The sequence below is a fragment of the Labrus bergylta genome, chromosome 21 (genome assembly GCF_963930695.1).
Source record: "Labrus bergylta chromosome 21, fLabBer1.1, whole genome shotgun sequence".
NCBI lineage: Eukaryota > Metazoa > Chordata > Actinopteri > Labriformes > Labridae > Labrus > Labrus bergylta.
Window position 1 is genome coordinate 10539770 of NC_089215.1, and position 23383 is coordinate 10563152.

Consider the following 23383-nt stretch of genomic DNA (forward strand, 5'->3'; position numbering starts at 1 on the left):
CTGAGCCAATAAAAAAATGAAACCAAGAGAGCAATATGTTAAACTGGACTGGAAAGCTATAAGACACCATAGAGGGTTGATTAGAAACCTTGGAGTCTCTTCATGAGTAAAAGTTTCTTGAAAAAAGACGGGAAAAAGCCATCTTCAGAAGAAAGGTTAAAATGCCTTTGTTAAAATGGCACAAATTTAAAAGTAGAACATGGAAAAAAAATAATAAATGTTTTCGACGTGTTGCGGCGTCCAGCCTTCTTCTGCTGAAGAAATGTTTTGGCGAGGACGCGGAAACGTGTGGAAGCCAATTCAATAGGTATTTTAACCTTTCTCTCAAAAGCGAGTGCCTTGGGTTTTTTTTTCCCGTCTTCTTACAACATCTTTCTTTGTACTTCTACTAGCGATAAGGAGCTCTCCTGTTCCTGGACGTTTCTTTATGAGGAAGCATTTGATGACTTTCCCCATGCCAACCAGCTGGTCAACTATTCACCATATCGGTCAAAATGATTACATGAAGCTACTGAACTTGAGCTGACCTCTATCGAAGCTTGTTCACAGGAGAGTGTACCGACATTCTGATCATTTATTCTACAGTGTGTTTACATTCACAGTTTTTACATCTGTTATTCACATGTTGCTCTGAAAAAAATGAGCCCAGCACAAATGAATAATGGCCACACATTAAACTAGTCGCAACTTTCACAGTAAATGAAATGTTGCTTTATTATTGTCGTGTTTAGTATTTACTCAATCTTTGGTTTTCTTAACAACAGGATGAGCTCATTTGAGTTGTAAACATGATGGTAATATTATTTATGAAGCTATTATCATGATGATGGTGCAAGAATACTTTTTTTTCCATCAGTAGCCCAAGTTCTTATATAACCCTCCAATATACACACACTCCCATACATGCACTCACACACATTTCATCTTCTTACTTTCTTCTCGCAAAATGGGTTAAATTCTGTCAAATTAAATACGTTTCCAGCGGCCACTTCCATCTGGGTCTTGATTTAGACATCCCATTTCCTCTGCCGTAAGAGAAACACACAGCAAAGTGTTGACATGAGTTACCGACACATCTACATCAGGAGGATTTTGTTCATCGTAAGGTTTTCTTGACCGAGTTGGTAAGTGCTCTTTCTGTTTCTCTCTTTGATCTTTTAGGCGCGGATACGGGCAACATGAGGTAAGTTTCCTTCGCCGTGTGCCCTGTATGTACTCACTCGCATCACTTCCTCTTTTCCTCTCATGTTTAGTGCTGTCCTTCATTCTTTTCTTTCTTTTCTGTTTCTCATAATGAAGACATAGTATCATAAATTAGAGCATTATTTGTGATTTATGGTGTTTACACCGGCTGTTTCCAATTTCTACATAAATTATATGTCAGGTTTACTGATGGTGATACTTAAATGTTAAAACAGCAACTTATCTGAACACAGAAAGGATCTTGCCGTAAAAAAAAGGGCTTTTGGAAGTTCAGAATGCTTTTTATCTGTTAATAATAATAATTATTATTATAATTATTCATATACCCCCCAAAAATCGTAGCCAGGAAAAACATGTGGCCAGATGTTTGTGTTCATTATGAACTACTATGATGGTGGTATCACCAATGTGACAAAACAGACTTTGAACTTGCTAAATATCTGTTTCCCCAAATACATGTGTTAGACTGATTCAACTAAAGAATTGAGTTATACCTCCTAATGGACCTAAAATACTTCATGGAAGCTATTGCAAACAGAGTTATCTGCATTCACACAATGTCAAATGTGGAACGTCGGGTACTGATTGTACGTTTCACAAAATAGATGTGTACCATTTTGGGGGTGAATTCTTACGATAACTTCCTCCATTTGTCCTGTCACTCGCCGCTTTTCTTTTCCTCTGGCAGACACAACAGCTTCTCCGACCTTCTCTGCTCAGACCTGAGGTACTCTCTCTCTCTCTCTTTTGTCTGTCACTTCCTGTGTGTGCTTCAGTTCTGTGTATGGGTGCATAGAATGCAAGATTAAAAAGCTCTTCTGATGAGGGATGTGTTTTATTTATAAGTATTTGCGTTCCAGTGGATGGGTTTGTATAGGTACACACGTGTGTGTATTTTTTCTTTCTGTTCTAATTGTATGTGTGGAAAGCAGCTATTAATGTCTCTTAATTTCTCAGGAGTTATCGATGGAGTCTGGCATTGACCCTGGCCAGGACTACTACACACAAGACTACTACAACTATGACCACGGGTAAGTGCGTTCTTTTGTCTGAAATGTTTCCTGCACATCTTACATATCCCTGTTTGTATAAAGAGGTTGTACTTGGGTGCTGGTTTAGCTGAGTCGGTAGAGCAGGCGTCTCATGTTCTGAGGCCACAGTGCTCGCCAGACAACACAGAGGAATTATTCTTTACTGAGTTAGAAGGGCCAAAGATGAGGAAGGGGAAACATGGGAGTTGATGTAGATAGGTTTGTTTGATTCATCACAGTGGGGTACAGCAGTGCTCTTTAGCAAAAGTCTTGTTGGATTATTCGACGTTTGCTTTGTAGAATCCTCTTCAGAAAAATGATCGGTTGCAAACGTAGAGGTGTTTTGATGTTGCACGTTGAGTGTTTATGTTTACATTCAGCGGTGTTAGCCACTGCAATCTAAGGCCATTATCAACAGTACTTTGAGTAATCTAAAACAATAATCAGGACACTCTTTATTATAACAGTCTGGAAAAACTAAGCCGCAACCTCCGGTGGTGAAAAATGAAGCGGAAGCGGGAGTGCAAAATCCTGCAGTTTGTCAAGTGTCCACTTGGGGCTGGCTGAAGAAGCACAGGATGTCACAAACACGCCCCATTCAAAAAAAAAAGCCTGTTTTTACAGCAGAAGTTAACATGTTTACAGCATGGTTCAAATATGAAATTGGTCTGATTAGTGAATGTCCCAATAGACACACACTGTACACGGGGTGAATTTTATTATAACTCCATTCTGATTCTATGAAGGATTAATATTATTCACAATAAGGGAACCCCGTGTAAGGGTTTATCAAGAGGATTAAAACACGCCGCAGCTCTTAGTCTATCAATAGGTTGAGACAACATTTCCAGCATGGTGACCGCCATGGATGGGACTCCAATGCCTCCTGCACTAACAGATGGGTGATGTCACTCAGGCTTCGTCCATTGATATTTAAAGGTGATGAGAAAAACACAAAATCCCCCCTACAATGTGACCCATCCATTCATTTGTATAAAAAAAGCCCAACACAGCTACAGTAAAGGACGATCATCGAGGGTGAAAAATGATGTTTGCCCCCTTTTTGAAGCATTTTGAAATGTTCCCTAGCTTTATACTAATCAATAATACAATGTGGCGGTTGCATTATTGACACATAGTCAGAAAAGTTTGTCAAGGTACTGAATACAGGCCACGGCCCCTTCAGACATTCTGCCTCTTGTAGTGACTGACAGTGTTGACCATGTCGTCAGTGAAACATATTTCCTCCCACACAAGTCTGGAGCGGCCTTCATCCAGCTGAGCCTCTTGTCATGTTTTAAAATCAATCTGACTGTGTCACTCACTCTGAGGGATGGCTGCTGTCCAATGTTGACGCCACTGACCTACCTCCCCATTCGTGTGTGGTGTCTATGTTATTGATTGTCAGGAAGTCAAAAGAGTGGGATTTTGTTCTGAGGCAGTGTGTGTGTGTTTGTGTGTCTGTGGGTGTTTGTGCATGTACTGTAACGTGTGTGTTTGTGCATGTACTGTAACGTGTGTGTTTGTGCATGTACTGTAACGTGTGTGTTTGTGCATGTACTGTAACGTGTGTGTTTGTGCATGTACTGTAACGTGTGTGTTTGAGCATGTACTGTAACGTGTGTGTTTGTGCATGTACTGTAACGTGTGTGTTTGTGCATGTACTGTAACGTGTGTTAATGCTTGGATGCCTGATGTTGTGAAGGATTGGCGATATATTGAACACACATACAGACACATTAGATCAAAGCATTCATGAGCAAGAGCGCTGAAGACTTATTGCATCTCTCCCAAGTGTGTGTGTGTGTGTGTGGATGTGTGTTTGAATGTGTGTTTTCTACCGCATCCAGCCTGCCATCTGTGATGCATTGTGTAATTTTTATAATTTTAGCTGCAGACTCCCGGGAACTTGATTTTATACGCCCACCCACACTCACACATAAATACACAGTAGCAGACACGCACACACATAAATTCTCTCGTGACAAACACATTCATTCACTTGCTCACACACTCGCTCTTTCACACACATTTTTTTCACACACATGCACGCGCACACACACACACACTCACACACACATAGCTTATTCACTCTGCCTTGCATTGCAATACTGTAGCAGCTAATCAGGCAGCCAGCCGTGGAAGCAGACAATGGGCCAGATGCTGTTGGCTTAGAGCAACATCCACAAATTCATGTCTGACTCGTACGTACACGGGAGCAGGAAACCAGACTTTGTGACCCGGTGGGACTCAGATGTAATCACTTTATTTGTTGCATTTGTAAATAAAAGATGCAGGATTTATTCCCAAGGACGGCTCTAGGAAAGGTTCAAGCCACCTCCCAGGAAATACACAAAGTTTTGGAGTTGGGATTGGCTTTTTTCTTCTCTCAGAAACAGACAACAGCTGGCCCAGCGTGTGCTTCTGTAGCCGTACTGATCCATGTAGACGGACGGTTCATAACCTTCTGACCTTTTCTTTCATCTGTCTTATAGAGTAGTGATCTAAATTGGATTTCTCTGCATGTTGGGAATGTAGCCATCTGCCTTTAGCGCTGTTGTGATTGGATTTGTACAGATGCAGAAAATAACTTCAACCATTTGTTGCACAGGTCTGATGTTTTGACGCCGACAGGGGAAAAAAACAAAAACTGCAAAACAAGCCAAATTCACTTTGCCCTCAAGTCAAGAGTGAAAAACGCAAACAGAGGAATAAGGGATTAAATCTTGCGCTCCAAAATTGGTTGTGGCGTGGGCGATGAGCTGTGTGACTGTCATGAAGCTGATAGGTGCTGAGTTAGGGCACCCACATAAAAAAATGTAGGACAAGATGAGTGAGATCTGGCATGAACAGCGCTATGAAGGTGCAGTTTTTATGTGGTAAACTGTAGCAGGACAAAGATGAGAACAAAACAAGCAGAAAATAAGAGTTCAGCTTGTTGAAGAAGGATTCAGTATTTATAAAGTCATGCTACCCAGATGAGGAAATATATTAAAGAGACAGTCCAACAGTTTTGAAAAAGGCTTGTTTGCTTTCTTTCAAAAAGCTTGAGGAGAAACTTGACACCCCCCCCCTTTGTCCCATTAAACAAAACAAATTAAATATCGAAGTGTTTTTGCTACACAAATCTCGCTCGTGCTTACAGAATGTCACAAATGCATCCAACAATGACAAAAAAATAAACTCTGGGTAGGAGGTCATTTGTCTTGCACTCAGGGGCGCGTGCTAATTTGTGTTCCTCCCTCGTTCTGTATGAATGTTCTCCAAAGATGGTGCTGCTGTGGATGCCAACTAGCATCTGCAACAGGTCTGAAGAAGTCTGAAGCTTCACCCAGTTAGCTTAGCCTAGCACAAGACTGTAAAGCAGGAAAAGACAGAGCGCTAAGCCGCGTCAAAAAAGTGACTAAATCTGACTTATTGGGATCGCTTTAAAAATCATATTCTGTTTCTTCAATATGTACAAAGAATGTGTTAAAATAATAAATAACTTCGGGTCTTACTGGAGAAGTGTGATTATTTTTGGACTATTCCTGTCTAAGATAAAAACGTCTCCTCGCTCCATCCTAAAGTTTTACAGACAGTTTGAAGGTTGGTGTCCGTTTTTTAATTCAGCTTGTTTCAAGAAGGCAGATCAATATGTATTACCCCCAAATGTCAAACTGCTCCTTTCATATTATTTTCCATTAAAGGGAATGAATGTCTTCATACTAATTGCTCGTGACTTCAAACACACTTTACATGCAGACTTATTGCAGAGATGTAATATATCATTATATATCATCATCATCTGTCCATCACAAATCAAGTCATCAGTGTAGTTGTACTTCCTTAAAAAGACTAATATAAACTACAGAGCCCGAACTGTCATTTGTAGCTTTGCTTTTATTGTCATAATCTGATCACACGTGTTGGGAGTGATCATGAAACAATCATTTGGAGACACACCTGAAACCAGACAATTTACAAGCAAGTTAATACAAATCCACTGGGGTCCAGATAATCTCCCAGAGCTACAAAAAACAAAAACATGAAGTCTTAACTGTAATGCCAGATCATTCTGGCATCTTTGGGCTGCATGAACTGATTCTCTGTTTATTACTGCCCCCTAGTGGAGACATGAAGAGGGGGAGCATTAAGGGGGAAAAAAAGGGGGTGGGGGGGGGGAACAATGATGGGAAGAATTGAGGAAAAAGGGGAAGAAAATCATTTGTCAGAGAGGAGAAAATGTAGGCATTAGGTTACTTTAGCCTTTAAGTAATTTGAAGTGTATGCACTTCATTTTGAGCGTGTGGGGTTAATGACTGTGAAATCCCATAAGACGGTTTTGGTGGAAGGTTAAGACTCATTACATTAAGTTGCAGAGGCCGTGCTCTAAGGATTATAACTGTGTGACATTTATGACTGACTTGGTCTTTTCTCTTTAACCCTCTTGTGTCTGTGCACTTTGGCTTTTTTTCTTTCCCCTTTTCCTTCTGTTCCCCGCATGCTCCTGCCTCCCATCTCTTCAGTCATCCACCTGTCCCTTCCATTTCTTTATTACTGTGGCTCCTTTATGTGATAAGAGGGCGACTCTCCCTCTCGTTGTGTGACTGTAAGCAGAGTAATTACAGAGGGCGACTTTTCTCTGTACAGCTCTGTCACCCAGCCAGAGGACTTCTAGCAGATTTGTTACTTTAATCACACTGGGACATATTGTTTGCAGGAAAGCATTGAAGAGATGTGTTTTTTGACCCACTGGCTCCCCGACTCGCTTGCTGCAGGGCACAGAGCCCAAGTGGTGATACACAACACAGCTTTTATTTCTTTTTCTTTTTTTTTGGCTGGTGGAGCCAGGCAGCGCTCCCGGCAACCGGTAACAAAGAGAGACAAAAGAGAGGGAAATCGATTGCAGTGTTTTCTGCTTACAAAGTGTCTCCTGGCAACAAAATGCGTCTTTTGTGATTAAGGCAGCTTTGCTTAGTCAAGTCATTAGATACTGCTTATCTTTGGAGAGAGCCGCAGTGTTGCACTGTGTGTTAGTTCTTCAAGTGTCTGTGGATTAGCACTTGCAAAGTGCAACAGTTGTGTTTGTGTAGGACCTGTTTTCACTTCTGATTGGTTGAAGCTGTTGTGCAAAACTGCAGCTTCTATTTTAAACTTTTATTTCACCTACATAAAAAACGACTGCATAGCTTGTAACAAGCTTTTAAATTCACAACATTTAAAGTGAAAGTTTTCTCTGTGTGCTCTGCACAGCTTATTGTCTGTTGATTTTAATCTCAAAAGCTGTTTGTTTCTTTCTTCCCCCTCCCTCCACTCTGTGTCGGTCCAGGTATGACCTTCCTCAGTACGGCAGTCGCAGGAAGCTGATCTCCCCCTCCGGCCTCTACGATGAATATGGAGAAGTTGTTGTTGATGACGATGGCAGCTATTACTACAGCCCACAGGAGTCTGATGGAGAGGTAAAAACTGATGTAGAAAAAGAACACAAACCAGTTTTTACTAATGGAAATCATGTTGCTGCTGGTCTTGCTGAGGGTTGATGGGAACATCAATATCATTCTGATGGCAGTACAATGCACAGTTTTTGAAGCCAAAGGCCGCAGCATAAAGACTAAACAAAGGAGGAAATGGTTAACGAGGTTCAATCGCTCAATCAATCTTTATTTGTATAGCGCCGATAAAGGTTCTTTGTCATGGTAACGCAAATCCTCTCATCAGCACTTCTAAAGCTCATAAATGAACATTAACACCTCATTTGTTTAGTCTGTACATAAACCAGTAGAAAGCCGTTTTCATGCCATCTTTAGTCTTTGTTTGTATTGTTTTTTTGTTTTTTTTGTTGAGGCCAGCTGTCCAAAGTTAACCTTATTTCAGCAGTAACCCAGAGCCAAGTCATCTGGTGTGTCTTTGCCGTGACAAATTAAAAACTTGCAAGCATGCAGTGCTGCTGGACAACATTCAAAAGTGAATATAGTAACATTTACCATTTACAGTTACATCAAAAGTTATAATAATTGTCGCAGTTATTCATGACCTTTATAATCCAGACACAGTGCAAACTGGATTTCCTTTATTGAATTTCATTCATTTGTCTCAGGTGAATAATTTAAGGTAAACTCCCCCACAATGTCTAACAAACATTTATTGGCAATGTTTAGGTACTAGACCTTCATCAGGCAAACTGTTTTTTTCAAAATGGGCGTCCAATCATCATTATGATGTCAGTCCTGACGTCTCAGGTGAAAGAAGCAGACTGTCAGCCCGCTCCACTCTTTGTATGCCTGTTACCAGACTACATCTTTTCACCTAACTCCCACATTTTCAACTATTCTTTAAATTTAAGTTGTACTCTTGGCCTTGAACTATTCCTGGGTTATTTTTTGGCAACAGATATCCCCAAATGTTGCACAATATCCTAAAATGATAGAATATTTATGACATGTTCACGTCATGTAACGTTCATTAAACCAACCGTATCAAAGTTCTGAGTAGGGCTGACAGCTCCCCTGTGGAAGAATAGTTAGTTTAACTAATTCAGTGATGTTTTTGGCAGGTTACATGTTTTTCTTAATGTTTTTTATTTTATTTTGGACTGATGTCATCATGCTAACAGGTGAGGAGAAAGTTACAAGGGGGTAAATTAACCCCACACCTTGCCAAACTCCAGCCTCGTCCTCCACCTTCTCACGGCCCCTCAAGACAAAGTACTGAAGGTGACAGAAAACAACCATTAGAGGATGGTACTAACTCTAACATGAAACCTAAGAGCTCCAGTGCCGTCTCAAAGTTGAAGTCCATGATGAGATCGAGTGCACTGCTCTCCTCGGGGAGTAAAACATCTGGACAACCTCCTACTGTCCACCCGCCCTGGAATAAAGCCAGAGTCCGGCCGGTGGAGGAGAGAGAAATAAGGAAAGACAGATTGGAGGAAAGAAATGGGGAAGGAGTTGGAAGAGGATTTGAGAGAGAGGAGTTAAAGAAAAGAGAAAATAAAGGAGGAAGAAGAGAAGAAGAAAAAGGTAGGGAACGAGGAGAAACACTGGGAAGAAAGAAAAGAAATGATGTGACAAACAATGGGATGAGAAATGGTGGAGGAGAAAGACTCGTGCTCCCTGGCTGGTCATCTAATGGCTACTATTCCAGCCTGGACGGCGGCCTGGACGGCGGCCTCGTCATCGACGGGAGTTATTTCCAAACGTCGTTGGAAGCCAGCAAACCACCACCGGCAAAACAAAAGCTGAACGAGGCCCTCAGTCTTATCTCCCTCAGCAGAAGGCTCCAGGGACCTTTCAGGGTGGGAGATGAACAGTGGAGTGATGAAAACAGCCGGGGCAGGGGAGGAGGGGAGAACGGCAGGAAGATGTATGGCTCTGTAGGAGATATGAGCGTTTCTGCATTGGTGTCTGAGCAAGCGCCCGGGGAGGAGAGGAAGAGATGGGAGAGACAGTTAGGAGAGGAGAATGGTTACCCTGAGGTGAGGTGGAGGAGAGGGAACCAAATTCATGAAAGTGATTCAGACACAGCAAGTGGCAGCAAAGAGTCAGAATTTAGTCAGTCTGACGCAAGTAGCCCAACCTCTTCTGTTTCAGCGGAGCACGACGAGACCCAAACAGAGACAGAGAGTGAAAAAAAAGAGTCAGGAACAGAGGAGGAAGAGGGAACCTCCGACACAGACGTGGAATCCGAGCGTGGAAGCCAACATGAGGAGTCAGTGTTAGAGAGAAGGGATAAGGGGAAAGATTCAAACAGAAAACACTCAAAGAGTGACGCTAGAAACAGTTCTAAGAGCAGCAGCAGTATTAGTAGTAAAAGAAGAAAAAGTAGTGCCAAGTTAAAGAGAGGAAGTACAAGCAGACGCTCCCTAAACAGCAAAGAGAGACACAGAGAAGGCAGCAGAGACTCTGAAAGTAAAAGATATTCTAGGCCCCACACATCCAGACACTCTACACATGAAACAATAGAAGAAGAAAGCGAGGAAGAGGAGGAATCAGAAGAAGAAGAAGAGGAGGAGGAGGTGAAAAGCGTCAGATCACGTAAGTCTTCGTCAAGCAGACGAGCCACCAACCACATCCAATCAGACCTCAGCTCAGGCGTGATGGGCACCTCTGATGACTTGTCAACGATCATTGAGGACACCGAGGAGGAGGAGGAGGAGGAGGAGGAGGAGGAGGAGGAGGAGGAGACAGGCAGTGGCCATGGCGGGGAAGGAGAGAAGGATGATGAGGAAGAAGAAGAGGGGAATGAGACTCATGATTGAGATGGAGATGAGGCCTCAGCTGTGCCAAGATTGAATTTCTGCCGCTACGTAAGATCAGGGTAAAAAATGGCTGGATTGGATGTGCAGTCTTTATCTGAGTGGATCTGTCACTGTAGTGTTTCTTTTCCCCTTTGTAGGTTTGATTTATTTACATCCAAAGGAGTTTTCACTTTCTCTGGTTTGTCTTTTTGTCTCCTTTCCTTTCTCTTCTTCTTCCAGCTGCTATTTCTCTGCTCAAATATTCTAATACTATGACATTTCTCTTTTCTTCATCACTCAATCAGTGACTTCTTCCTGAAAGTTTAATATGCAGAATATTTCCAAGAAAAATGTCCACAAAGCTGCTTTTAATCTTAATCCTCCCAAACTAAAACTCTGTAGTAAACCCTGCTGCTCTGTTCTATCTTTGCTGTGATTGCAGTGTGAGTGAGTGTGCTGCTTCTGGTTTTGTTCATTTTCTTGATTTAACTGTACAGTACCAGCGACCAACAATAACGTCACATTAATCTCTACTGACCTCTAGTGGTCAAAATCCTCCCCTTGATTCAGTTAGAAGATCCTGTAAACCAGAAGACCACACAAAACGCTTTCATAGTGGTTTAAAAAGATCGGGGTTATAGTTAGGAGTGCTCTTTAGAATGTGTATTCTGAGTTTACTTCAAATAAAGGATTTAAGATGATTCAAAGTAATGTTCAGCCCTGTCAAAGGCTTACTATGCGACTTTCAGAGCAGATTTTACGATCACAACAATGCCCTCCTCAGACACACCTCCTTTATCCCTCAGCTCCCCCCCCCCCTCCCCTTCTGTTTCACTAGCAGGGTTAATAAATATCTGAAAACAAGATTCTGTGATCTATTTCAAGTCCTTTAAATATGCATGTCAGAGTTGATTAGGATGTTAAATGTTTGTCTTTTTAGGCAATAGAAAGTGTTTTCTTCGGTTTAGAAAGTATGTTGGTTCTCCTGTAGTCAGTGTTATATTATACTCTTGCTTCCCAGCGGGGTCGTCTCTCTCCCCCCACATGCTGGCAGGGGGACGGTCGGAGAGGGAGGGGTTCACTAGAGGAAATTAAAGTATGAGCATGTTTGAGCCTCTGAAGGATACATAAACAACCTGAAGGAAGCGCTGTCCCATCCATGTGAACACAGAGCAGAGAACAACAAATCCTGAGGGAGTTTTACTTCACTCTCTTTTTAGGAAGTAATTACTGCACAATATATTTACACGGGGTGTATTTGATTTATGCTGTATTAATATTCAGAATGTCGCATATAATGCCTCGAAATGAACCGCTTGGTGAAGTCAACAGTGCTTTATTCTGAATTCATTCCATTAGAAAGAGAGTGTAGGTGTTAAGACCATGCAAGAAAAGGATTTTTAAAAAATCCTAATGTGTCTAACACTGGAAAGTAAAATAAAAGATTTTGTGTCAGAAGTTAACTACATATTTTTCTATGCTGATCTTTTTCCAGCATGGGAGTAAGAAACGTCGGATCAAGCTGGTGGTGGACCGGGAATACGAGACTAGCTCCACCGGCGAGGACAGCATGCCAGAGACTCAACGCAGTCGGTTACCCTCCACACTCAACAGCCACGCTAACGTCAACGGCAGCATCTACGTGGCCCAGAACGGCTCCATCATCCGCACCCGACGCTCAGTAAACACCACAGGTCCCACGCACACCAACATGAACAACAACTTCAAACTCACCTCCCCCGTCTTCAGCTCACGGCTGGCAAAGCACTTTAAAAAACTGGAGAAAATGGCTGCCACACTGGAGGAGAGAGTGCCACTGAACAACCCCAGGACGGCAGCAGACGGCGGCTGCAACACTTTGAGTACCTTCAAAAGCCCGGTTGCCACTGCGCTGGCCTCTTCCTCTTTCTTGAAGACTGACAACAGTAAAACGCTGAACACATTTAACACTCGACAATCAAGCGTTTCTTTGGGGTCTTCCAGCACCAGCAACACTGGAACTGAAAGTTTGGCATCCAAATCAAACCTGTTAAAAGCGGCGGAGTGCGGCACGGAGCAGCCGCAGAGCTCAGCAGAGAGAGACGAGTTGAAAGAAGGCGAGAGAGAGTCGAGGGTAGACTGCAGCAATGATGAAGACGACGATAACGGACTGGTCATGAGGGAGCCGCTGGAGTGCCCCAGCGACAGAACACAGTCGGATGAGGAGGAGCTATGGATGGGCCCGTGGAACAGCCTTCACATACCCATGACCAAACTCTGACTGATCCTTTACCGGACTGTGCTCGCCAAGATCTTTAAAGCGTTCAGACATCATATCTGTTTATTAGGTTTGGAACTCATTGACCATGTTCACATGGCGGCCACTTTCCTCTAACATCATGCTCAGGGTGAAAGATAAAACATTTTTTGAATGTTCCAGGTCATAGGTCTGAGAAATGTGGAATCTGAGGAATCATTATCGTTTCAGCACCTCTCAAATGATCATCCACTGAAGAGACAATGAACAGAGAAAACACAGAGAGAAGGATGGCCATATGTCAAGTGACAACAACATAGTTGATGACCACTTGGTGTATCAAATCTTGATTTTTGAGTGACATATGGCCCGATAATGTCAGGCTGAATATTCTTATACTTATTATGATGTGCTCATTAATGAAGAAGTGATGTAATAATAAGGATTGTCAAATACCTTACATTTAAACTGCTTACAATTAGAATATACTAGAAGCAACACAACATAACAGACTTTAAACTTCCCACCCTGAGTGTGATGACAGAGGAAAATGGCCACCTTGAGATAATGGTGTTTGGATGATTGTCCAAAACCAACTTCAGGAAACGTAACTATCTGATTCATATTTAGCTAAACTGTGAATTATCTTATTCTGGTAATCCAACAGATTTTTATTGAGATTAAAAAATCGAAACACTTTGTTAAAGTTCAGAGTTAAAACTACATAAAAAACGATGAAGTTCCTTGGCGTCTTTTTAGTGTCTCAACCCTAACTGATCTCAGAACCCCCTTCAGAAAATTGGACCTAGTATGAGAGGACTTGTTATATTTCTATTTTATTAAAAGATCATAAAAGAAAACTTGTGGGAAATGTCTTCAGCAGCCCTTTAAGTGAACGCTGTCTCCGTACAGAAACACACTTGTCACATTTGGCGTTCTGGCTGACGCTGACACTCACACTGACACTCTGCATCGACACATGATCAGAATCAAAACGATGTCTTGTACTGTTCAAACTTGCCTTTTTATCTTTGTCAAGGTGCTTGGCGAACTTTGTCCAAATAAAGTACTATTTCATCCATTCAAAAGATGGAGTTTTGGTTAACTTGGTGTTGATGTCACCTCTCTGTAGAACCTACACCATGTGACCCTGGGGAGAGGACTTCCTGAACGTCTGATGGGGTTCATAGGAGGGATTGAATCGCATTGATACTTTTAAAGATTTGGTCATGTCATGTTTGTACTAAATATATTTAACTAGAGCCAGCCGCTAGTTAGCGTACTGTAGGCTGCCTATTGTTGTCCAGGTCCCACCAAAACAGCTCTGCTCATCAGGGAATAGATGTAATAGCTGGTGATTGTGTGTCAATATAACATCCACATAAATAACCAGGACCAAGTGTTTCCAAGCAGAGCATCACAAAGAGGTTCATACAGCCTTTGCCTGTTTGCCTTGGGGCCTTTTTTTTTCATCCAGAGGGAACTCAAGTATTTTTCAGTCTACATATTGTAGCGCTAAACCAAAATTCATTGTTTTCTGACACCTTCATGTCATTGGACCTGTTCACTTTCCCAGCAACTTGTCAACTCCTTGTCAACGCTGAGTGCAAAACGTTCATAATTCAAGTGGCTGATAAAAGTTCATTTTGGGTTACACTTTAAATGCACTTCAGTCTCGAGTGAGAAGAGATGCAGGTGAAAAGAAAGGCGGCGGATTAATTTGCTTTAACTTTCAGAAAGGTCTCCACACATTTTCTTCTTTGGCTTTGAATGACATCAGCATTTTCTGTTTTAGTACGGATGAGTGAACATTTTTGCGTTGGGTTGAAATTCCCTCATTGTGCTGGAACCCTGAGAGATCCATTTAACGGTGCACATGGTTCCATCTCCCTCGCCAAAGTACATCGTTATTAAGGTGGGAGAACTTTTTAATTGTGCGCCACATTACAGTGATTTGTTTAAATTGAAGTGTAAAAGAAGCTGGACCATTAAGCCGCGGGATTAGCAGGTTTTAACACTCTCACATTTAATTTGATGACTGTATAATTTTGCATTAAGGAGCTCAACAGAGGGTACTGTACCGGTGGTGATATTTAAAACAGAGTGCTCCTCATTACCGAGACTTACTGGACTGTACAGGACAGTAATGTTTAAAACTGTTTCTGGAAAGAAGGGCACGCCTGAGCCGCTGTTATTGATTCAACTAAACGCACTGATCATGTCACAGAGGAGAAGGTGGAATGAACTCTGATTATTTAATACAGGACACAAGCGCAAAACATTTCACTGAAATAGATCATGTTGATAGAAACATGTCATTCATTCAAGTTTGTGGACCCTGAATTTGGCAGCTAAATTGTTCTCCAAAACCAATGTTCTCTGTGGAAAAAGGTCAGACCTGTGTTGTGTTTTGAAGTCAGGAATCAGAGGATTTAACACAAAACAGACAAATTGTAAATGCAATTTGCCTTTTTACTCTAGCAACAGCTAACTCTAGGTCAACTTCAGCCTCAGAAAGTGTAGCATTTAAAAAAATTTCACCCCAACAAACTTTTTTTTACCTTTACCATTGGCTAAAAAGAAAAAATGTATTCCCACTGCGATACAGAGTTTAAACAAGGCTAGATAAACACTCATTTTTAACTTTCTTTTGCCTCTTTGTGGAACTGTTGGTGTGATTTTAAGTGAGTTTAATGCATGTGAATGGTTTTATGTCATTTGAGCCTCTAACCAAAGGTCACTTTCTGTCACTCTGATTGACAGTAACGTTTTTTTGAATCTTTAAGTTCTCCCAAGATGTGTTCGCACTCCCAACCATCTCATAAAGTATGCGCTTAGGGAGACAAACTATTATTTGAAAAGAAAAAAATCCTGCACGCTACCTTTGCTAATTATCACCAACTTATTAGAAAAAATCACAACGTTTCGGTCCCTCTGAATCTTTAAGTGAACATTGAAGTAAAATCACTAAAAATACATTCAGAGTTTGTGTAAATTAAAGAGTATTAAATAGTATTAAAGTCAACAGACACCAAAGTAATCAAAGCACTTCAAGCCCAATAAAATAAGAGTATTAGTGCACGAGTAAAGGTTGGACACATACACACTTTCAACATATTTATATATTTATTTATATTGTGATGATAATATTTGACAAATCCAACAATTCTAATCCATATAAAAATTCAAGTAGACAAATGTTCACTTGACAGCCACATCATGACAGCGATAGTGGATGTTAAAGGGTATACTGCACATTTTATGGAAACAACAGTTTGCTAAAGATGAAACAAACTAATACAGTTTGTCGTATTCAGGAGATATAATGGATACAACAACATTTCAATAAAGTCTCTAAGTCTCAGTTTGTCCACAGTTACTTCGACTCACTAAACAAACGTTCAAAGATGCTGCTGCGTACTGAAGGACAACAAGCCACATGATACTACGCTGAAGGTTTGACACAAATGAGAATATTTATTGACATCTCTACAAACGTTTGAGCAAGTGTTCATCCTGTCAAATGCTGAAATAAATAAAAAAAAGAATACTTTAAACTACTTACAGGAAATTACACTGACAACAGTTCAACAAGAAAATAGCCAACCAGGGCTTCACATTTCAATAAATAATATCAACACACGTTTTTCTCAGGTTCAACACATGAAGAAATGATACATTCAGAAATGAGGTCTACAAGTTAGAAAGAAAAGGAAACAAGAACACTGCTCTGCCTGAAGGATGGAGATGATAACAGATTAACAATAAAACAGAAAATGTCCCTTTCTGTCTCACACAGGTCCATCAGCTTGGGTTGAGTCTTCTCTCGGAAAGTCTGACCTTTTCTTTTTTTTTTTTATAACTTTAATAAAAACTCAACTCTTAAAGTGTAAAACAATTACAGAGATTTCTGAGTCGTGATATTTCTTGGATCACAATCTGATCGACCTTCATTAACATTTACCTAAAGTATCCGACTGCCTGAAACATGTCAAGCTCAGGAGGAAAGGAAGATTCAATGTAGACATAAAAAAAGAAAAAAAAAAAACGTGTTTCACTTTTCTATTGCACTAAAATTCAAACTGGACTACTCAGCACTTCTGTTAAATAAAAACTAAGTAAAGGACAAAAAGCTCATTTCTCTCTGAGGGGGTGTGGCAACATTTCATACCATCACAAAATAAATTATTCCAAATAACAACAAATCGTGTTTTGACTTTAAATTGTAGCATCAGGAGTTCACTGTTTGCTGGTTTAATAAAATATATTTGCTGCATGTATACTTAAGGAATTCATTCATAACACTAGGATGGTTTGGATGCTGATTAGAACTCTCTAGAACAGCTGTGGATGTTGTGCTTTGCCTCTGGTCACTTCCTGTCAGCACCCGTGTGTCTGATCAGACTTCAAGCTGTTCGTTTACACTCACAGACGTTGTTTCCTCCGCTCTAGATCCTGGCTTGTGTCGTACTTACTCTATGAAGTACATCGCTTTGGATGAAAGCGTCTGTTAAATGAATTGTAGAATTGCAGGGTAGAGCTCAGTTTTACTAAACTCTAAAACACAATAGTCTCTGTAATGTTCGACTAAGTAGGGTAAGAACAGAGTGCAGGAGGCAGCTCTGTGGTTTCTAATCATGATAAAGATTTCTTTGTAATCTAAAAGCCATGATTGGAGTTTCTCTGACAGTGAAACATTTTTCTAGAGGTTTAAAAATGATGTGCGCTCTTTTGATTTTAACAATACTACACTAAGAGTATTGTATTAATAAATGAAATGCGCAACAAAAAGTCAAAGTTTTCTTTCTAAATATGGAAATGTTTCACATCAAAACAAAAAAAGGGATAAATGGCCCCAAATACACAAAGGTTGATTTCATTTTGAAAAGAGCAGCAATAAGAAATCAGGAAAAGTCTACCATCATTGACGATAAATCAATATTAGTAATCTATAAAGGTACTGCATTCAAAATCCATAAGACAGAAACTGTCAGCTAACAAATTAAAGTTTAATGGAACACTAATCAGTCAAATGTTTGTGTGTAACTGTAATGTGGCTTCAGACTAAATGTCCAGACTGGATTGAAAAATACAGTCTGTTCTTTCCTCGATTCTAAATTCATAACAGGGCTGAAAATAAAAAAATAAAAAACAAAAGAATCACATTAATCCATCCCGACACAACCCAAGAGTCCATCAGTCACTGAGCAGTGACACGAAAACACTGAAGAAGAAGAAAGAAAAAGAAAATGTGCAAAATGCTGTTTGGAGAAGACCGAGCTGCGTCCTTCTAAAGGATCTTTATGCAATGATCACCTCGTACTACATTATGTTCTACATCACGCTCTACAACATGTTCTACTTCACATTGAAGAGAATTGTTGTTTCCTAACTTGGTTTGTTGCTCTTTGAGCATCAGGCGGGAGTCGAGGATCACTTCATGGACCAAAACCTCCTTTCTGATCGATAAATGATTACTTAATCCTTTCATATAATTTTGCAGATTTCACTGTGGTTAACAAATGTTTAGTCCACTCGACAGCTTTTAGCAACCATCACCTCTTTTCTTAAATTAACACGAAATCAAATCAGCAGTTCTCAATGATAATACCTTAAAACCCTTTGTTTGAGTTCATTTCAGTGGTTAATAAAATAGGATTCCTCTGATGTTATCAACGATGAAGAGCTAAAAATCTGTAATGGAAGAAGCAGCAGACGGTCAGTGTAGAGGAAAGTAAGGGCAGTGTTGCCACAAAGTGATAAAAAGGTTGTAACTGCACATGGAAATATTGTGCATGTCCACGGCCTCATCATGCTGTCGTCACCTGTAGTGCAGAGGCAGTAGTGTAAGTGTTTCTTAATATTGTTGCCTCGGTCTGTGAGTGCAGTTACAGTACTGTGACACTGGAAAGAGCAACAAAAAAAGAAAAAAAAGAACCAAACAAGCCAGCTTGTCAGCCTCCTTCACAATGCCCTCAGCCTCAAAAGCCGCTCCCTGAGAAAGAGAGACGAATACTGTGTCACCTCACACTCCACTACGTCTCCTTTTCCATCTCCATGAGCAGATCTCCCCTCTGTCTGCTGTGTGCTTCTTTTGTAAGATACAAGAAAAGGGAAGCGTGTTTCATTTATTTTGAATCAAATTCACAAGCCTTTACTCAGTATTGAATTTTACTCTGGTACTTTAAAAGATGTTTTAAAGACTTGTAGTTAGCAGCACTGCAATGTGCAGCACTCTTACTTTTTTTCAGGTCTTACTTGTGGAAGAAGAAAAAAACTCAAACTTAAACGACAACTCTTCCCTCTTGAAATTGTCAAGGGAATGTTCCTTCTTTTCTTACAGATCTCTCCTTTCTATTGAGAAGAGACTGATTTGTGTCCCTGATGACAAACTTGATCACTACAACACAACACAGCAGCTGCTCCTCCAACCAAAAGATCCAGAGCTACTCGCCCACATGACCATCACTACTCTAAGGTGAGGCCTAGCGGGACTTCCAATCAAGAAAATCTCAAGAAATGCCAACTTTGAACCGAGCAAAGGGGCTGAACTCAGTCGTCAGGATCAGAGTCCTTCAGGAGCGTTTCCCAGAATTCCTCTTTGCCTCTTAAAAAGGAGAATTTCAGATGTGGTCAGTCGAGCCTCTCTTTCTCTCTGGGGTTCATTTGTGGATCTTCCAGTTCCTGAGGAGGTGGAGCTTCCAGGCTTGTGGGGTCAGAGAGGAGGTGGGCAGGTGGACAGGTTGGAGTTGGCCCCAAAAATAAGAGGAGGAGGAGGAAGAGGCCTGTAGCAACCTTCCTGTCCCGACCCTGCCCTCTGCCACCCACGCCTTCAGACCCGCAGCTGCAGACAGATACCCTGCAGAGACATGAGGACATGAGGACTCTAGAAACAGTATCAGAGAGACGTGACATCATAGAGGGGTGACATCAGAGAGGCGTGACATCAGAGAGAGGAGTTGCCACACTGCAGCATAAAACCATGTGTTAAATAAAACAGATGAATTGTTGCTGAAAATGAAGTTAAATCATTTGTGATGACATCATCATTTCAAGATTTACATTAAAACATTTGGAAGTAAAAACAGGATGAACTCAGTGCTCGTGTGCAAAGCTGTTTCCATCTTTAACGATAGTATTAAATGATGCACTTTCAATACTTTCATAGATCCCTTTATACTTATTCTACAACTATAACTGCACATCTATTTATACTTTTAAAAAACATTATTGTATTTTAAATGTTACTTAAAAAAAAAAAATGTTTTTCAGATCCAATGAATTTTTAAGCATTATTGCAGAGAAAAGTTATCATAAAAAATATATTTTTTTGCACAAACCTTTTATACTTAATCAAACAAAATATTACTTCCTGGAACCATTTACAAGTCATATTGTGGATCCTACAGAGCCCCTGAAGTCCCAAAAAGTTAAAAAAAAATATATACTGTATATACTATATATATTGTGCGCACAAGATTTTTTCTTTTTTACTTTTTGGGACTTCTTGGACTTTGTAGGATTAAGTTATATTCATTTTTTTTAAATCCATTTTTAAAGTTTTCCACAAATGTTTTTTGCAGTTCCATTTCTATGCTTCACAAAGATTATTTCCACATAATTCTTCACATTTTTTTGTTAAACCCATTATACCTTTCAAAAATATTTCTCATGGTCCATGAAGACTTTGATCGTCTTTTTATATACAGTATATTTGCTGATCCATCTATCCTATTTCACAAACATTACAGATACGTTTGCCTCTTAGCTCTGTTATATCTGATGAAGGGCGAGGAAATTAACAGTCTGTTGTTTTTTGATACAATGAGATAAAACGTAGAGTATTATAAAATAAGAGTTCAATCAGGGTTTGTTACTGAGATAATAATGACAGTGGACTGACATTGTTGTTAACATGAACCTCAGACTGGACTCAAAACAAAAACAATCACTGAGAGTGTAAGAAGAAAAGTGAGTGTCATGCGTTGTCATGGCATCAAAAACATCCCAAATTCAACCACGACGTGCTCTTGTGGGATTTTAAACACTTACATTACAAATACTTCACAATCTAATTCACAAAAACTGCTCGCACAATGACTAATTATTCAACAGACACACATAAGACACTGAGCTGTTTAAGGTGTTTGTGTGATGTTAGATGTTAGAGACAACATACGGTACCTCTGTTGCCTTTCCATGCACAGGCAGCAGGCAGAGTGTGAGCCTCACTCCTGGAGCTCAGTCAGAGCCACACAGCATGCAGCTCTATCATCCTTACTCTGCGCCGGGCCGTCCACGCCGCTGCTGCCGGTTGTCATGCTGCGACTGCGACTCGTCAGCTTCTTCAGCTCACTGGCAAAGGAAATTACCTTTCTTTTGTCCTCACGCACAACCTGGGAGCAGAACAGAGATTGTTGTTACAGAAATACAGAAAGAAAAGAAAGACTGATTTCTAGACTATATATTTTATTTCAATGTGGGTGATGTTTCTAGTTGTCTTCATTGACTTCCACAAAGACTTAGAAGACTTTCTTTTGAACCTTTATTCAACAAGGCAGATGATTTAAAACAGTCTGGTTTACAAACATGTCAGCAGAAACGACATGGGAGTGAAACGATGGTTCATCAATCAAATTAATTGTGAAAAACAACATTTTAAATACGTAAGATCTGGAAAACAAGAAAAATATGACATTTTAATAGCAGTCACAAACAAAGTAACAGACAGTAGCAGCAGTGAAAACAGACACAGTCCGTCATGCAGGAGTTAAAGCACACAACATGAACACACTGAGCTGAATGAACAAACAAACAGGCATCACAACTATTGCACATAAAAAGTACAACTTTTCTGGTTGAGGTGTTAGAGAAGCACTTTCACAAAACAAAAGACAAGCAGACAATAATGCACTGAGGTCAGTTATGTAGTACATACATTAAACATCCAAACACATAAAATAGAAAGTTAAAAGTCTAGTGCTACAAATCCATCACCATGTTTTGTGCTACCTGCTCTTTGAATTTAAGAATGAACTTCCCCGCTCCCCGCCAGCGGCTCTGGGCTTGAAAGACGCACTCGTGATCCAGTAGCAGACGCTGCAGCGGTTTAGCCGCGGAGGACTTCTTGGAGCCGACGTCTTTAGTAACTTCTTCCATCAGGGCGTAGTCACACGGGTTGGGATTAGAAAGGATACTGCAGGAATACTTGGCCTTTGATAAAGTCTGTAAAGACAAAAAGTGTATGAAAAAGGTTAGGTTTCGTAAACACCTGGAAAAGTAACAGACGTGCTTTTTTTGACCCTCCTCACTTGCTGTATGATGTCCTGAGCTGTGCTGTAGCGCGGCGCCTTGATCACAGTGTGAGGCTGTTCTGGTGAAACTTCATGGACCTGGACGAAGAACATGTCGTCCTCTGCTCCTGCTCCTCCTCCTCCTCCTCCTCCTCCTCCTGCTCCTTCTCTGCCCCCAACAGTCACCTCCTCCTCCCCCTCCAGCACTGTGTTCTTTTCATTTAAGTTCTGCAAAAACTAAAACAAAACAAACACTAAACATACTGGAGAAATATAGATTCCAACAACCAACCGGTTCTGCTGAGAGGAAAAGTTACAAAGATTTCTAAATTAGTGTTCGTTTTGTTTCGTCCAATGTTTTGTTGTTTTATATTTTACAACCACAAGGGGGAGCCAGAGTCTGCAAAATGTAGGAGTCAGAACCGTCAAGCGCTTCCAGTGGAAATAATAAGTTTGTTAAATTTAGACAGAAACATTTAAACAGGTCAACACCAATTATTAAAATGTTTACTTTTCCATAAAGACACAGGTCCCTGCTGTGAGAATACCAGCACTGAGTGAAGATAAAATGGAGCTCTCTGTGATTGTACCTCCTCTCTGGTTTTGAGGCAGATCCTCCCCACGTATCCCTCCTCAGTGTTCCAGCTGGAGACCAGTCTGAGCACCTCCTCCTCGGGCGCCAGAGGACGATGCTGAGCGCAGCGCTTCACCTCACTGCGCTCCTTCAGAAGAGGAATCCTCTCCTCACACAGAAAGTACTCTGAAGGGTTTCCTGATAACGCTAAGACCTGTAGAGGGGTTTGAGAGGGAGAAGCATTCATGACAAAGAGCAAGACAGAAATCTCTTTGCTTGTTCATGCTGCAGACACATGATTCAAGCATCGCAGCTCTTTATTTTTATTTCGACAGCACAGACCGTGTCCAGCAGCTGTTTGGCCGTCGTCTGTTCTGTGACACTGAACACAGTGCAGGGCTCAGGACCAGGCGCCCCGTACACCGTCACCCTGTGCTGCTGTGAGACACGTTTCTCCTCTGAGCTGAAGAGCTGTGAAGAGAGCAGGAGAAGTACTGTTCATAAGTATTTTTATATTATTTGAATTGGAAGCACAAGAAAGTTTCTTTACTTGGGTTCAAATAAATAAATATATACCGGTAAGTATAACCATTAATTTGATTATCAGCAAATACAAATGTACCCATGCTGCTACAAAATGCTTCCTTTTAGCATTGTACTATAATATAAAATGTGTTTTGATGAAAATTACAGCAGTAATTAAATAAAACATGAGTGCTGTATTTTTAACCACTTTCATCATATTTGATTTTAATGAGATCACAATATATTCAGTCACTTTTACCCACTGGAGTTCTGGCATTACAAATGCTTCACATTGGTTTAGTG

At 40.7% G+C, this 23383-nt stretch overlaps 2 protein-coding genes across 2 annotated transcripts in view; one reads left to right on the top strand and one right to left on the bottom strand.

Moving 5' to 3' along the window:
- The window catches only part of LOC109990583 (protocadherin-15), a 184322-nt gene extending 170529 nt beyond the window's left edge, over positions 1-13793 (top strand). The window contains exons 36-40 of the mRNA XM_065949432.1: positions 1162-1183; positions 1892-1930; positions 2161-2234; positions 7546-7675; positions 11948-13793. Of these exons, the coding sequence (XP_065805504.1) occupies positions 1162-1183; positions 1892-1930; positions 2161-2234; positions 7546-7675; positions 11948-12712 (1030 nt within the window). The 3' untranslated portion in view covers positions 12713-13793. The remainder of the gene's footprint in view (positions 1-1161; positions 1184-1891; positions 1931-2160; positions 2235-7545; positions 7676-11947) is intronic.
- Positions 13794-15795: 2002 nt separating this feature from the next.
- Positions 15796-23383, bottom strand: part of plce1 (phospholipase C, epsilon 1) — a 78536-nt gene continuing 70948 nt past the window's right edge. Inside the window, exons 40-45 of the mRNA XM_065949430.1 lie at positions 22898-23026; positions 22572-22769; positions 22000-22218; positions 21701-21913; positions 20970-21084; positions 15796-19547 (exon numbers count right to left, since the gene is read on the bottom strand). Coding sequence (XP_065805502.1) covers positions 19351-19547; positions 20970-21084; positions 21701-21913; positions 22000-22218; positions 22572-22769; positions 22898-23026 — 1071 coding nt within the window. The 3' untranslated portion in view covers positions 15796-19350. The remainder of the gene's footprint in view (positions 19548-20969; positions 21085-21700; positions 21914-21999; positions 22219-22571; positions 22770-22897; positions 23027-23383) is intronic.